Genomic DNA, 18,029 nt, shown 5'->3' with positions numbered 1-18,029 from the left:
TGATCATTGATCTAAGGAGGTTGAAGTCCTTTACGACTTCCAGTTCATTGCAATCCATCTGAAATGTGTCCCGGTCATAACTAGCAGTAGTCAATATCGTTGTCTTCCTTGTATTATATAGCAGTCCCATGTTTGAGCTTCCATCTTGATACTCCGTAATAAGTCCTACATTCCATCTATGCTTGTTGCTATCAATGTTGTATTATCTACGTATTTAAGATTGTTGATGATTCATCCAGGAATTTTGATTCCTTCCTTTTTGGAAAGTCCAGCCTTCATGAAAAATAGCTTCAGCATATAAATTGAAGAAAAATGATGACAGGATGCAGCCTTGTCTGACTCCTCGCTCTACTTTGAACCATGCCGTGTCACTGTGTTCTGTTTCTTCTTGGTTGATATAAAAATTCCTAATGAGACAGGTCAGATGCGTCGGCACATCCATATCCTTCATGGCATACCAAAGCTTCTGGTAATCAACACAGTTGAAGGCTTTGCTGTAGTCGATGAAGCAAAAATAGATCTCCTGGTTGTATTCTTTGGCCATTTCCATTTATTGTTAGCAATCATATCTCTTGTTCTTCTGCCTTTTCTGAATCCAGCTTGTTTCTCTGGCAGCTCTTTGTCAGTAAGGCTGTAATAGTGAAAAATGAAAAAAGATGATGAACCGTCTGGACCTGCAGAAGCGCTATCCACAGTGCGAAACGGCTGTCGTCCGTCTCTTTTCCATGCACTACCCACTTTCCACAGATTTTAATCTACGTATGCAATAAAGAATGATTTATTTTACAGAATGGTGAGTGCAGCCTTCATCATCATTTTTCATATATATCTATTTTTTAGGCTGGCACCCGTATGTTCTTTAATCTGGTTTAGGTGTGGTCTATCAGTTGCCAAACCAGGCGGTGCAGACATCCTGCATTGTTTCACTAAAAAGGCTGTAATAGTCTTTGTAGGATCTTCAGTAGTATTTTGCTGGCATGAGGTAGGAGCGTAATATTCGGATAGGGGGATGCTACCAGCTGTGGAAACTATCTCAGAATTCCGATTTAGAATCAGAATAAACATGGATCTTGTCCAGTCCTTGGGCCATTTACTAGTTGCCCATATCTATTGACACAGGCGTGTGATTAAATAAACTGCGGCTTCAGAAGACTTTATAAGCGCTTTTGTTATATTGTCACATCCAGGTGCTTTGTTGCTTGACAGAAGCTTTATTGCAGCAACGACTGTCTTTCAGGATGTTCGGCTTTCTATCATTTCCAGTCTCAGTTTCTTCCCGTATCGCTTACTCGTTCTTGTAGAGATGCTTTCTGCACCGTTTCCATCTTTCCTTGATCTCTTCTGGCTCAGTTTGTTCCTGTTGGCGTCTTTCATCGTGCCCATTTTTGGTTAAAACTTTTGTCTTCTCTCTTTGATCTTTCGGTATGCCTTCCTGGTCTAGCCCCTCAGATGTTCATTTTCTATTTCTGTACATATCTTTTGATAATTAAGTTCTTTGCATGCTCGAATGACTCTCTTACTCTTTTACTGATGTTTTCGGCATCCTGCTTGTTACCTTTTGCCATTTGTCTTTCTTCGATGATCATTACGGTCTCTTCTGCCTCTCGTTTATTGTTTTATTGGCTTCTTCAGTAATAAGTCTTTATATCTGTCCATAATTCCTCAGGCTCTTTCATCCATGTTCAGTGGTGTAAATCTGTTGTACAGACCGATACAAAACACTTCAGGTATCTTGGTCAAATTAAAGTTGGTAACAGTCTGTTGTCTAGTTCATTTGCTCAGTTTGACTCTAGTCTTTGCTGTCAGGTGTTCATGATGAGTTCCACAGTCAGCTCTTGGCCTTGTTTTCACGGTAAAGATCGACGACCTCCATCTTTGGCGAATATATGTGTAGTCAATCTGATTCTTAAAGAGAATCTGTCACCCCCTGGGACGTGTAGGACCTATTAATATGGGCATACAGGTGATAGAAATGTTAATCTAGTCCTACCTGTATGCCTCATATTAATGGTCTTGTTGTTGTGAAATCTTATATTATATCTTTATGTTAATGATTCCTTCCAGGCCCTGAGGATTAGGGGGCCCGGAAGGAATCCCTACCTCCTGTCATCATTATAATAGCACCCCCCCTCCCCTGCACGTCACAGTGTCCTGTGACGTACAGTTGCAGCGCTGTAATCCCACACCTGCGCCTCGCACTCCCTCCACTAACCTCCATTCTATGCCAGAAAGTCTCCGTGACCCGTCGGCGCCTGTGCTCCCCCAGAATCAATGCCATTAGGCCAGGGATGATCAAAAGCCGAAGTGTGACGTGCCCCAGGAGTGGTGACCCAGGGGTGCCTTAGCTCACTGGGATTGGGAACCTCACATAAGATTTGGCACTTCTGCACAAGAACTTCTATTTCTTTCTTCGTGCACACACCCTTATTCTGGGCCTTTTGGCCTTAGGATGGGGAAATTTTAAAATTCCTGGTAGAAGGTCCGGACAGTACCACACTGTAAAACCTTCACTATTTATTTTTATATTTGTTCTTCTACTCTGTGTCACCCTATTCACGTGTGACCATGGTCACTTGGACTTTGTCTGGATGTGGTTCACTAACGTGTTCCTCTCTTGGCAAATCTGGGGGAGGGCATTAGTTTCCACCACCCCCTGGCTCTCCCCTTTTGGGAGGAGAGCATTGTTGGCTCCCTTCTTCCAGGAGGTGAGCACAGTTTTAGGCTCCTAGTATCTTGCTTGGGTGAAAACTCGGCCAGATGCTGGAAGTAAGATTGAGTCTCCTCTGGCTTCGGTGGGAGGAGGCCATTTGTCCCTAACCCTCACTGTGGCATTCTGTCTCAGAGGGACGGGGAATGGTATGGGGGACCCTTCTCCTTTTGGAGATGGTTTCAAGATGACCAGCATCCTAGTGCACTTTTTGTGGCACTAAGTCACTTTTTAAGCGCACTCGGGTTTAGACACTAATTGGGACCTTCAAAAGACTAAAAAAAAATTAGATGCAGGGGCCAAGAGAACTGCTGGAGCCGCCATGTCCGGCTCTGGGGGGTGATCGGCTCCACCACGCTCCATCTTTATCTCAGGACTCGTGTTTCGGGGTCTGAGGGAGGGTCCGGTGCTGATATTTATCCAGGACTTTGTGCTCAGTACGGAGAAAGTGATTTGTCACAAAAAAGAAGAATGAACGGAGGAGACCAAGGAAGGTCACACAAGTGTCAGCCAAGAGGGAGGAGCCGGATGCCCGACCACGACTGATGACGACATTGAGCCTGCACCGATTCTGAGGGACGGACGAGCGACAGCAGATTAGGGGGAAAATCATCAGTAAATTAAACCCGACTCTGCTGAGTAACAATCCACGACAGACTCAGGAACGGAAAGATCTCACAGGAGAGAACGGACAGAAGCGCTGGGACATCTGCAGACAAAATGTGACCGATGCTCTAAGGAAGGTGAAAGATTCTGAAAGAAGCCGCCGAGGACGAAGTCTCAAGACTGATGAAGACGACAGCGGAGAAACCGCGACTCACAGATCAGAAGAGAAGAATCAGGGAATGAAAGCTGTGAGAAAATGTAGAGAAACCAGAGCAAGTCTGGAGAAAAATCATCTATTATAGGACGAGGCCGAGAGACGCCATCACATCCACCGGAGCCAACAAGAGTCTCCTCTCACCTGGTGATGTCAGAGGCCGGAGCTCCTCCATCATCACCTCCTGGTACCGATCCTGGTGTCCTTCTAGATACTCCCACTCCTCCATGGAGAGATAGACAGCGACGTCCTGACACCTTATAGGAACCTGACAACAACGACACCGTCATCACCCAGAATCCTCCAGCGCTGTCGTGTATAATGTCCCAGCAGTCACCTCTCCAGTCATCACCCAGAATCCTTCAGTGCTGTCCTGTATAATGTCCCAGCAGTCACCTCTCCGGTCATCACCCAGAATCCTCCAGTGCCGTCCTGTATAATGTCCCAGCAGTCACCTCTCCGGTCATCACCCAGAATCCTCCAGTGCTGTCCGGTATAATGTCCCAGAAGTCATCTCTCCGCTCATCACCCAGAATCCTCCAGTGCCGTCCTGTATAATGTCCCAGCAGTCACCTCTCCGGTCATCACCCAGAATCCTCCAGTGCCGTGCTGTATAATGTCCCAGCAGTCACCTCTCCAGTCATCACCCAGAATCCTCCAGTGCTGTCCTGTATAATGTCCCAGTAGTCACCTCTCCGGTCATCACCCAGAATCCTCCAGTGCTGTCCTGAATAATGTCCCAGTAGTCACCTCTCCGGTCATCACCCAGAATCCTCCAGTGCTGTCCTGAATAATGTCCCAGCAGTCACCTCTCCGGTCATCACCCAGAATGCTCCAGTGCTGTCCTGTATAATGTCCCAGCAGTCACCTCTCCGCTCATCACCCAGAATCCTCTAGTGCTGTGCTGTATAATGTCCCAGCAGTCATCTCTCCAGTCATCACCCAGAATCCTAAAGTGCTGTCCTGTATAATGTCCCAGCAGTCACCTCTCTACTCATCACCCAGAATCCTCCAGTGCGGTCCTGTATAATGTTCCAGCAGTCACCTCTCCGGTCATCACCCAGAATCCTCCAGTGCTGTCCTGTATAATGTCCCAGCAGTCACCTCTCCGCTCAGCAGCTCAATCATCTTGTTGCTGAGCTCTAGGATCTTCTTCTTCTTCCTCTCATGTATCGGGGGGTGCGGGGGAGGCTCTGTTATGGGGTCCGGGCTCCGCCCTCCTGACTCCTGGAAATGGATGATGGGAGTCACACCCTCCCCCGGTGTCTTCCTCACTATTGTGTAATCCTGTGTATGGAGAGAGACACTTAGGGAGAATTCCTTCCCGACTCCAGATCTGACAATCAGTAGAAATCCCGGGATCAATAACCGTCTCCAGTAATCTGGGGCCATAACCTGGAATATTATTACACTCAGGACAGACATCCAGGCCCCTCTACAGCTCTTATAGGGAATCCCCATGACAACTCCTCCTGGCAGAGAGCTGCACACAATCACTGCTCTTACAGTAAAGAATCCTTCTCTTCCTCTTCTGGATTTCCTCTTCCCGATGTCGGACTTGTTACATAACACAATAAAGCTGATAGAAATGTAGAGGAGTTACCTCTCCGCTCAGCAGGGAGATGATCTCCAGGGTGAAGTGTAATAATCTTCTGGTGGTCTCGTCCTCGTCCATCCTCGGGGTCATTCAGGAGAAGGAGGGATGAACACTGGATCAGCTGGAGGGATCTCGTCCTGCCGGCGTCTTCATGATAAAGGAGAAGATGGAGATCACAGGGGACGATATAACGACAATCACTGAATTCTGCCCCAAATATCCGACATTTATCAGGAAGAATCTGGTGGAAAAGACATAAAACACCACCTTTGTGCACGAGGCTGAAGTTAGATTCTTATTTGCAAATTTTTTTTTTACAGGCTTAATAACAAAAGACGTAGTTACTTACCGGTAACGGGATTTCTCAAATCCCATGATGGCACCACGGAGAGAGGGGATCCGCCCTTCAAGGACAGGACACCTACAGATAAAAAGTGCGGTACCTCTCTCCCGCCTCAGTTGTTTACAGAGCACAAGAGGACCTCCGGATTAATAACACAATATTCAACATTATTATGGAGCTTATCAGGAACACCATGTGATTACGTATAAATAACCAAATAAGTGTGCACACCAACGCGTGAAGGGAAGGAATGTACGGGTGCCATCATGGGATCTGTGAAGTCCCGTTACCGGTAAGTAACTACGTCTTTCTCCTCTCAAGATGGCACCATGGAGAGAATTGCAGAGAAATGTATTATCAGGGGGAAACCACCGCTTCCAGAATCCTTCTACCAAAAGTAAGGTCTGAAGAATAGGCTAAGTCCAGCCGATAATGATTAAAGAATGTAGAGGAAGAAATCCATGTAGCAGCTCTACATATCAGTTCTATTGAAGCCCCAGCTCTTTCCGCCCAGGAGGCTGCCACTGCTCTTGTCGAGTGAGCCTTCAGATTCTCCGGGGTGGCCTCCCCACGTGAGGAGTATGACAGGGTGATGGCGTCCCTTATCCATCTCGCCAACGTGCCTTTAGAAGCTTTCCGCCCCTTTTGAAGTCCCTAAAAGCACACAAAGAGAGCCCTGTCCTTCCTACACTCTTGCGTGGCGGCTAGGTACCGGATTAAGCACCTTCTGACATCTAATGTATGTAAATCCCTTTCTTCCTTGTTTTGGGGATTGGAGCAAAAGGAAAGGAGGGTGATGTCCTGAGATCTATGAAAACGTGAAGCCACTTTTGGTAGGTAGGTTGGGTCTGTTTTAAGAATCTCTATCCTCCAAGATTTGTGTGAATGGAGAGCCTGCAGATAATTCCTGGATATCACTGGCGTGAGTGCTAGAAGTGATATTTTAAGGGACAGGGTTCTTAGAGATGCGTCAGCCAGGGGTTCGAAAGGAGGTTTGGTTAGAGCTGTGAGGACCAAGTTTAGAACGCAAGGTGGCGTGTTCAGAGAAGAGATAGGTCTAGATCTAGCCGATGCACTGATGAATCTAGATATCCACCTATTCCTAGCCAGGTCGCAGTTGTATAGGGCCCCTAATTCTGCGATCTGAACCTTCAATGTACTTGTAGCTAGGCCCTTTTCCAACCCCTTCTGCAGAAATTCTGAAATGGCTGACAGTGCAACCCCTCCTTCCAACCCAGAACCTGACGATGAAAGGAACTTCCTCCAAGTTTTCCCATAAAGTCTGGTGGTTACTGGTTTCCTACTTTGCAGTAGCGTGGAGATTAAATTTGGGGAAAACCTTTTATTCCTCAGGAGAGCCCTTTCAAATTCCAGGCTGTCATGCGCAAGTTTTTTACCTGAGGATGACAAACCGGGCCTGGAAAAGAAGGTCCGGAAGTACCCAGGGTTCAGAGATGGAAATCATCCTCAGCCAAGAAAACCATGTCCTCTTTGGCCAGAAGGGGGCCATTAAGATTACCTTTGCTCTGTCCTCCCTGATCTTTTTCAGAACTGCCGGAATCAGGGCAATCGGAGGAAAAGCATAGCCTAGAGGGAGATTCAATGGAACCGTGAAAGCGTCTGACGCTACAGGGTTCCCTTGGAGATCTATTGAGCAGAATGCTTCTATTTTCTTGATTTGTCAGAGAGATTGTGGCAGAGCCTTATACTGGTAGTGTTTGACTACCCCCCTATAGATATTGCTGCCCTGAGGAACTTCTGATAATCCTTATGGATAGGGACATGATAGTAAGCGTCCTTTAGGTCCAGAACAGTCCTGAAACAGTATTTTTACTGAAGTCTTTATTGACTCCACTTTGAAGGTTTGAACCTTCAACAGCATGTTCAATTTCTTTAGGTTTACAATTGTCCTCTAAGGGCCCCGTCACACTAAGCGATGCAGCAGCGATCCCGACAACGATACGACCTGTCAGGGATCGTTGCTGCATCGCTAATACATCGCTGGTGAGCTGTCAAACAGGCAGGCTCACCAGCGATCAGGGGAGCAGCGATATCGTGGAAAGAATTGTTCCACGATGTCCTGCTCCCGTTACCAGCCTGCTGCAAGCAGGAGCAGGCTGGTAACTATGGTAAACATCGGGTTACTAAGTGCGTGTGTGCCCCTAGTAACCCGCTGTTTACCATGGATACCACTCTGCTACGGTGCGCGGGAGCCTCCGCGCACCGTAGCAGAGTGGTATCCATGGTAAACAGTGGGTTACTAAGTGCGCGCGTGCCCCTAGTAACCCGATGTTTACCATAGTTACCAGCCAGATCGTTGGTCCCGCTGGTCACACACAGCGATGTGTGCTGGCCAGCGGGAGGCCAACGACCAAAAAATGGTCCAGGACACTTTGCAACGATCAGCGACCTCACAGCAGGGGCCTGATCGTTGCAAAGTGTCACACACAGCGACATCGCTGGTGAGGTCGCTGGTGAGTCACCAAAACCATGACTCAGCAACGATATCGCTAGCGATATCGCTATGTGAGACGGGGGCTTAAGTCCCATCTGGATTTCTCCTCAGGAACAGAAGGGAGTAGAATCCTTTGCATTTTTCTTGGGCAGGGACTTCTTGAAGGACTGCTTTCTCTATCCGGCCTAGAACCTCCCGATGTAAGGCTAGCTGCTCTTTGTGTGAGGATCTTATAGGAGTCACTATGAAATTTGGATGGGGAATTGAGTAGAATTGGAATGTCAGTCCTGATTTTATTATGTTTAGGATCCAGGAGCTGTTGGATATTCCTTCCCAGGTAGGAAAAACAAATATAGCCTTCCCCCCACCCGGGGAAAACCTTCATTCTGACGGAAGAAGAGGTACTGGGTTAGGAGGAACTGTTTTTGTAGACGTGTTCTCTCTTGGATTTGGTGCCGAGCTGACGTCCTTGCTGTGCTGGGACAATCTGCCGGAACGTCCACTCCCGCTGTTACCTCGCTGATGACGGGAAGATTCCTCCTGATGTCCCGTTTCCTTATCCTGTTTCTTACTCTGTTGCTGCTGCGACTGAGGCTGCCGCGGTGATGATTGGGATGCAGAGTCTGCACCTCCTGTTCACTCATGATCGAAGAAGACTTCCAGAGCTCTATCAGAAGCCCTCTGTGTACTCCCATGATGCGGCGTGCTCCCATGTCGGGCACACTCCTATGACCGATGCGTCACCTTCTGACGTGGCGCAGCAAAGCCTGACTTTGAATCCGGTCGGTGCATGTGCAGGGGCTATTCCAGGATGCTGACGAGCACAGATCCATGTGTTGTCCTCTATGCACCTACGCGTTTCGAGCTTCGTTTCCGTTCGTGCAATAACAGCAAATACTTAGACGGTCAACCAATCAGAAGCGCTGTCGTTTCTCGTCAGTGATTCGCCGGCCCATCGGCTTCCTGTAATCTGCCAGTGCTGGGTATGGAGTGGCTGGTGGGGGCGAGGTGGCTCGCTCGGCTCGGCTCGTTGGGCACTTTCTGGGGTCTGCGTTTCCTTTCGGCTGCAGCTGACGAGGTTGGAGTTCACGCTGCTGTCTGATATAACACAGCACAATATAAGAGCGCCAGAAAGTATCACTGCTGTAGATCCCAGTATACTGTACATACCGAGCACTACCACCGGGCACAGGTTATACAGGGCCACGGGCACAGCGGCGGAGAGAAGCGCTGCGCTCTGCGAACTCCCTGCAGATGGACGAATCCTGACAACAGACTGCAGAACCGCAATGAGCCGCACACAACCAGCACGGAGAGCGGCACTGACAGCGGGAGGACCTGCGGTGACGTCATCATTATCACAGGTCCTTCACGTCTTTCCTGAGCTCCGCCCCCTGATCACATGGCAGTGACGTCATCACAGGTCCTTCACCACGTCTCTCTCTGAGCTCCGCCCCCTGATCACATGGCGGTGACGTCACCACAGGTCATTCACCGCGTCTCTCCTGAGCTCCGCCCCCTGATCACATGGCGGTGACGTCACCACGGGTCCTTCACCACTTCTCTCCTGAGCTCCGCCCCCTCATCACATGGTGGTGACGTCACCACAGTTACTTCACATCTTCACTCCTGAGCTCCGCCCCCTGATCACATGGCGGTGACGTCACCACAGGTCCTCCAGCTCTCAGTGCTGCACCTCCGTCCTGGTTGTGTGCAGCTCTTGCTCTCTGTTATCAGCCGGCAGGACGAGATCCCTCCAGCTGATCCAGTGTTCATCCCTCCTTCTCCTGAATGACCCCGAGGATGGACGAGGACGAGACCACCAGAAGATTATTACACGTCACCCTGGAGATCATCTCCCTGCTGAGCGGAGAGGTAACTCCTCTACATTTCTATCCGGTTTAGGCCTCGTTCACACTGGTGTATAATGCGGGGAGGGCAGTGTGACAGGACATCATGTTACCGTCTGACCGATGTTATTCTATGGGGTGTAATCGGTGTGAGGATAATAATCTCTTCCTGCTGTCTGTGACCTCGTGTATCGGACGAGACTCGCCAATGTAAGTCTATGGGTGCGAGACACAAGCGGACGGTACACGGACCAGGCACAGGCCTCTGATTATTACACACTCATCTCCAAGGAGCCAGGAATATTCTAGTAGGTAAATAAGTACCGCCCGAGAAAAGAGCACGACAGATAGAAAGGGTCTCCAGCAGATCTATAATGTCACCACACAGATATATTCTATAATGGCACAGCCCCCTCCCCCACACACACTCTATAATGGCACAGCCCCCTCCCCCACACACACTCTATAATGGCACAGCCCCCTCCCCCACACACACTCTATAATGGCACAGCCCCCTCCCCCACACACTCTATAATGGCACAGCCCCCTCCCCCACACACTCTATAATGGCACAGCCCCCTCCCCCACACACTCTATAATGGCACAGCCCCCTCCCCCCACACACACTCTATAATGGCACAGCCCCCTCCCCCCACACACTCTATAATGGCACAGCCCCCTCCCCCCCCACACACTCTATAATGGCACAGCCCCCTCCCCCCCCACACACTCTATAATGGCACAGCCCCCTCCCCCCACACACTCTATAATGGCACAGCCCCCTCCCCCCACACACTCTATAATGGCACAGCCCCCTCCCCCCCCACACACTCTATAATGGCACAGCCCCCTCCCCCCCCACACACTCTATAATGGCACAGCCCCCTCCCCCCACACACACTCTATAATGGCACAGCCCCCTCCCCCCACACACACTATAATGGCACAGCCCCCTCCCCCCACACACACACTCTATAATGGCACAGCCCCCTCCCCCCACACACACACTCTATAATGGCACAGCCCCCTCCCCCCACACACACACTCTATAATGGCACAGCCCCCTCCCCCCACACACACACTCTATAATGGCACAGCCCCCTCCCCCCACACACACACTCTATAATGGCACAGCCCCCTCCCCCCACACACACACTCTATAATGGCACAGCCCCCTCCCCCCACACACACACTCTATAATGGCACAGCCCCCTCCCCCCACACACACACTCTATAATGGCACAGCCCCCTCCCCCCACACACACACTCTATAATGGCACAGCCCCCTCCCCCCACACACACACTCTATAATGGCACAGCCCCCTCCCCCCACACACACACTCTATAATGGCACAGCCCCCTCCCCCCACACACACACTCTATAATGGCACAGCCCCCTCCCCCCACACACACACTCTATAATGGCACAGCCCCCTCCCCCCACACACACTCTATAATGGCACAGCCCCCTCCCCCCACACACACTCTATAATGGCACAGCCCCCTCCCCCCACACACACTCTATAATGGCACAGCCCCCTCCCCCCACACACACTCTATAATGGCACAGCCCCCTCCCCCCGCACACACTCTATAATGGCACAGCCCCCTCCCCCCGCACACACTCTATAATGGCACAGCCCCCTCCCCCCGCACACACTCTATAATGGCACAGCCCCCTCCCCCCGCACACACTCTATAATGGCACAGCCCCCTCCCCCCGCACACACTCTATAATGGCACAGCCCCCTCCCCCCGCACACACTCTATAATGGCACAGCCCCCTCCCCCCGCACACACTCTATAATGGCACAGCCCCCTCCCCCCGCACACACTCTATAATGGCACAGCCCCCTCCCCCCGCACACACTCTATAATGGCACAGCGCCCTCCCCCCGCACACACTCTATAATGGCACAGCCCCCTCCCCCCGCACACACTCTATAATGGCACAGCCCCCTCCCCCCGCACACACTCTATAATGGCACAGCCCCCTCCCCCCGCACACACTCTATAATGGCACAGCCCCCTCCCCCCGCACACACTCTATAATGGCACAGCCCCCTCCCCCCACACACACACTCCTATAATGGCACAGCCCCCTCCCCCCACACACACACTCCTATAATGGCACAGCCCCCTCCCCCCACACACACACTCCTATAATGGCACAGCCCCCTCCCCCCACACACACACTCCTATAATGGCACAGCCCCCTCCCCCCACACACTCTATAATGGCACAGCCCCCCCCCCCACACACACACTCTATAATGGCACAGCCCCCTCCCCCCACACACTCTATAATGGCACAGCCCCCCTCCCCCACACACTCTATAATGGCACAGCCCCCTCCCCCACACACTCTATAATGGCACAGCCCCCTCCCCCCACACACACTCTATAATGGCACAGCCCCCTCCCCCCACACACACTCTATAATGGCACAGCCCCCTCCCCCCACACACACTCTATAATGGCACAGCCCCCTTCCCCCACACACTCTATAATGGCACAGCCCCCTCCCCCACACACTCTATAATGGCACAGCCCCCCCCCCCCACACACTCTATAATGGCACAGCCCCCTCCCCCCACACACTCTATAATGGCACAGCCCCCTTCCCCCACACACTCTATAATGGCACAGCCCCCTCCCCCACACACTCTATAATGGCACAGCCCCCTCCCCCCACACACACTCTATAATGGCACAGCCCCCTTCCCCCACACACTCTATAATGGCACAGCCCCCTTCCCCCACACACTCTATAATGGCACAGCCCCCTTCCCCCACACACTCTATAATGGCACAGCCCCCTTCCCCCACACACACACTCCTATAATGGCACAGCCCCCTTCCCCCACACACACACTCCTATAATGGCACAGCCCCCTCCCCCCACACACACACTCCTATAATGGCACAGCCCCCTCCCCCCACACACACACTCCTATAATGGCACAGCCCCCTCCCCCCACACACACACTCCTATAATGGCACAGCCCCCTCCCCCCACACACTCTATAATGGCACAGCCCCCCCCCCCCCCCCCCCACACACACACTCTATAATGGCACAGCCCCCTCCCCCCACACACTCTATAATGGCACAGCCCCCTTCCCCCACACACTCTATAATGGCACAGCCCCCTCCCCCACACACTCTATAATGGCACAGCCCCCTCCCCCCACACACACTGTATAATGGCACAGCCCCCTTCCCCCACACACTCTATAATGGCACAGCCCCCTCCCCCACACACTCTATAATGGCACAGCCCCCTCCCCCCACACACACTCTATAATGGCACAGCCCCCTCCCCCCACACACACTCTATAATGGCACAGCCCCCTCCCCCCACACACACTCTATAATGGCACAGCCCCCTCCCCCCACACACACTCTATAATGGCACAGCCCCCTCCCCCCACACACTCTATAATGGCACAGCCCCATCCCCCACACACTCTATAATGGCACAGCCCCCTCCCCCCACACACACACTCCTATAATGGCACAGCCCCCTCCCCCCACACACTCTATAATGGCACAGCCCCCCCCCCCCACACACACACACTCTATAATGGCACAGCCCCCTCCCCCCACACACTCTATAATGGCACAGCCCCCTTCCCCCACACACTCTATAATGGCACAGCCCCCTCCCCCACACACTCTATAATGGCACAGCCCCCTCCCCCCACACACACTCTATAATGGCACAGCCCCCTTCCCCCACACACTCTATAATGGCACAGCCCCCTCCCCCAGACACTCTATAATGGCACAGCCCCCTCCCCCCACACACACACTCCTATAATGGCACAGCCCCCTCCCCCCCACACACTCTATAATGGCACAGCCCCCCCCCCACACACACACTCTATAATGGCACAGCCCCCTCCCCCCACACACTCTATAATGGCACAGCCCCCTTCCCCCACACACTCTATAATGGCACAGCCCCCTTCCCCCACACACTCTATAATGGCACAGCCCCCTCCCCCACACACTCTATAATGGCACAGCCCCCTCCCCCCACACACACTCTATAATGGCACAGCCCCCTTCCCCCACACACTCTATAATGGCACAGCCCCCTCCCCCACACACTCTATAATGGCACAGCCCCCTCCCCCCACACACACTCTATAATGGCACAGCCCCCTCCCCCCACACACACTCTATAATGGCACAGCCCCCTCCCCCCACACACTCTATAATGGCACAGCCCCCTTCCCCCACACACTCTATAATGGCACAGCCCCCTCCCCCACACACTCTATAATGGCACAGCCCCCTCCCCCCACACACACTCTATAATGGCTCAGCCCCCTCCCCCCACACACTCCTATAATGGCACAGCCCCCTCCCCCACACACTCTATAATGGCACAGCCCCCTCCCCCCACACACACACTCCTATAATGGCACAGCCCCCTCCCCCCACACACTCTATAATGGCACAGCCCCCCCCCCCACACACACACTCTATAATGGCACAGCCCCCTCCCCCCACACACTCTATAATGGCACAGCCCCCTTCCCCCACACACACACTCTATAATGGCACAGCCCCCTCCCCCCACACACACACTCTATAATGGCACAGCCCCCTCCCCCCACACACACACTCTATAATGGCACAGCCCCCTTCCCCCACACACTCTATAATGGCACAGCCCCGCCCCCCACACACTCTATAATGGCACAGCCCCCTCCCCTCACACACTCTATAATGGCACAGCCCCCTTCCCCCACACACTCTATAATGGCACAGCCCCCCCCCCACACACACACACACTCTATAATGGCACAGCCCCCTTCCCCCACACACTCTATAATGGCACAGCCCCCTTCCCCCACACACTCTATAATGGCACAGCCCCCTCCCCCACACACTCTATAATGGCACAGCCCCCTCCCCCCACACACACTCTATAATGGCACAGCCCCCTTCCCCCACACACTCTATAATGGCACAGCCCCCTCCCACCACACACTCTATAATGGCACAGCCCCCCCCCACACACACACACTCTATAATGGCACAGCCCCCCCCCCACACACACACTCTATAATGGCACAGCCCCCTCCCCCCACACACTCTATAATGGCACAGCCCCCCTCCCCCACACACTCTATAATGGCACAGCCCCCTCCCCCACACACTCTATAATGGCACAGCCCCCTCCCCCACACACTCTATAATGGCACAGCCCCCTCCCCCCACACACACTCTATAATGGCACAGCCCCCTTCCCCCACACACTCTATAATGGCACAGCCCCCTCCCCCCACACACTCTATAATGGCACAGCCCCCTCCCCCCACACACTCCTATAATGGCACAGCCCCCTCCCCCACACACTCTATAATGGCACAGCCCCCTCCCCCCACACACACACTCCTATAGTGGCACAGCCCCCTCCCCCACACACTCTATAATGGCACAGCCCCCTCCCCCCACACACACACTCCTATAATGCCACAGCCCCCTCCCCCCACACACTCTATAATGGCACAGCCCCCCCCCCCACACACACACACTCTATAATGGCACAGCCCCCTCCCCCCACACACTCTATAATGGCACAGCCCCCTTCCCCCACACACTCTATAATGGCACAGCTCCTCCCCCCACACACTCTATAATGGCACAGCTCCTCCCCCCACACACTCTATAATGGCACAGCCCCCTCCCCCCACACACTCTATAATGGCACAGCCCCCTTCCCCCACACACTCTATAATGGCACAGCCCCCCCCCCCCACACACACACTCTATAATGGCACAGCCCCCCCCCCCCCACACACACTCTATAATGGCACAGCCCCCCCCCCCCACACACACACTCTATAATGGCACAGCCCCCCCCCCCACACACACTCTATAATGGCACAGCCCCCTCCCCCCACACACTCTATAATGGCACAGCCCCCTCCCCCCACACACTCTATAATGGCACAGCCCCCTCCCCCCACACACTCTATAATGGCACAGCCCCCTCCCCCCACACACTCTATAATGGCACAGCCCCCTCCCCCCACACACTCTATAATGGCACAGCCCCCTCCCCCCACACACTCTATAATGGCACAGCCCCCTCCCCCACACACTCTATAATGGCACAGCCCCCTCCCCCACACACTCTATAATGGCACAGCCCCCTCCCCCACACACTCTATAATGGCACAGCCCCCTCCCCCACACACACATTTATAATGGCACAGCCCCCTCCCCCACACACTCTATAATGGCACAGCCCCCTCCCCCCACACACTCTATAATGGCACAGCCCCCTCCCCCCACACACTCTATAATGGCACAGCCCCCTCCCCCCACACACTCTATAATGGCACAGCCCCCTCCCCCCACACACTCTATAATGGCACAGCCCCCTCCCCCCACACACTCTATAATGGCACAGCCCCATCCCCCACACACTCTATAATGGCACAGCCCCCTCCCCCCACACACACTCTATAATGGCACAGCCCCCTCCCCCCACACACACTCTATAATGGCACAGCCCCCTCCCCCCACACACACACTCCTATAATGGCACAGCCCCCTCCCCCCACACACTCTATAATGGCACAGCCCCCCTCCCCCCCACACACACCTCTATAATGGCACAGCCCCCTCCCCCCACACACTCTATAATGGCACAGCCCCCTTCCCCCACACACTCTATAATGGCACAGCCCCCTCCCCCACACACTCTATAATGGCACAGCCCCCTCCCCCCACACACACTCTATAATGGCACAGCCCCCTTCCCCCACACACTCTATAATGGCACAGCCCCCTTCCCCCCACACACTCTATAATGGCACAGCCCCCTCCCCCACACACTCTATAATGGCACAGCCCCCCCCCCCCCACACACACTCTATAATGGCACAGCCCCCTCCCCCCACACACTCTATAATGGCACAGCCCCCTCCCCCACACACTCTATAATGGCACAGCCCCCTCCCCCCACACACACTCTATAATGGCACAGCCCCCTCCCCCACACACTCTATAATGGCACAGCCCCCTTCCCCCACACACAACTCTATAATGGCACAGCCCCCTCCCCCACACACACACTCTATAATGGCACAGCCCCCTCCCCCCACACACACTCTATAATGGCACAGCCCCCTCCCCCACACACTCTATAATGGCACAGCCCCCCTCCCCCCACACACTCTATAATGGCACAGCCCCCTCCCCCCACACACCTCTATAATGGCACAGCCCCCTCCCCCCACACACTCTATAATGGCACAGCCCCCTCCCCCCACACACTCTATAATGGCACAGCCCCCTCCCCCCACACACACTCTATAATGGCACAGCCCCCTCCCCCACACACTCTATAATGGCACAGCCCCCTCCCCCACACACTCTATAATGGCACAGCCCCCTCCCCCCACACACTCTATAATGGCACAGCCCCCTCCCCCCACACACACTCTATAATGGCACAGCCCCCTCCCCCCACACACTCTATAATGGCACAGCCCCCTCCCCCCCAGACACCACACACTCTATAATGGCACAGCCCCCTCCCCCCACACACTCTATAATGGCACAGCCCCCTCCCCCACACACTCTATAATGGCACAGCCCCCTCCCCCCACACACACATCTATAATGGCACAGCCCCCTCCCCCCACACACTCTATAATGGCACAGCCCCCTTCCCCCCACACACTCTATAATGGCACAGCCCCCTCCCCCCACACACTCTATAATGGCACAGCCCCCTTCCCCCACACACTCTATAATGGCACAGCCCCCTCCCCCACACACTCTATAATGGCACAGCCCCCTCCCCCCACACACACTCTATAATGGCACAGCCCCCTCCCCCCACACACTCTATAATGGCACAGCCCCCTCCCCCACACACACTCTATAATGGCACAGCCCCCTCCCCCCACACACTCTATAATGGCACAGCCCCCTCCCCCCACACACTCTATAATGGCACAGCCCCCTCCCCCCACACACTCTATAATGGCACAGCCCCCTCCCCCCACACACACTCTATAATGGCACAGCCCCCTTCCCCCACACACACTCTATAATGGCACAGCCCCCTTCCCCCACACACTCTATAATGGCACAGCCCCCTCCCCCACACACTCTATAATGGCACAGCCCCCTCCCCCCACACACACTCCTATAATGGCACAGCCCCCTCCCCCCACACACTCTATAATGGCACAGCCCCCTCCCCCCACACACACACTCCTATA

At 53.6% G+C, this 18,029-nt stretch overlaps 1 protein-coding gene across 1 annotated transcript in view; it reads left to right on the top strand.

The window, feature by feature from the left end:
• The first annotated feature begins 9,565 nt into the window (after positions 1–9,565).
• The window catches only part of LOC141272530 (uncharacterized), an 86,979-nt gene continuing 78,515 nt past the window's right edge, over positions 9,566–18,029 (top strand). Inside the window, exon 1 of the mRNA XM_073683355.1 lies at positions 9,566–9,797. Within this exon, the coding sequence (XP_073539456.1) occupies positions 9,714–9,797 (84 nt within the window). The 5' untranslated portion in view covers positions 9,566–9,713. The remainder of the gene's footprint in view (positions 9,798–18,029) is intronic.

This window comes from Phyllobates terribilis, unplaced genomic scaffold, assembly GCF_046119375.1.
Source record: "Phyllobates terribilis strain yellow unplaced genomic scaffold, ASM4611937v1 Scaffold_1__5_contigs__length_1240528914, whole genome shotgun sequence".
Lineage (NCBI taxonomy): Eukaryota > Metazoa > Chordata > Amphibia > Anura > Dendrobatidae > Phyllobates > Phyllobates terribilis.
This window is presented reverse-complemented; position numbering and strand designations above follow the sequence as displayed.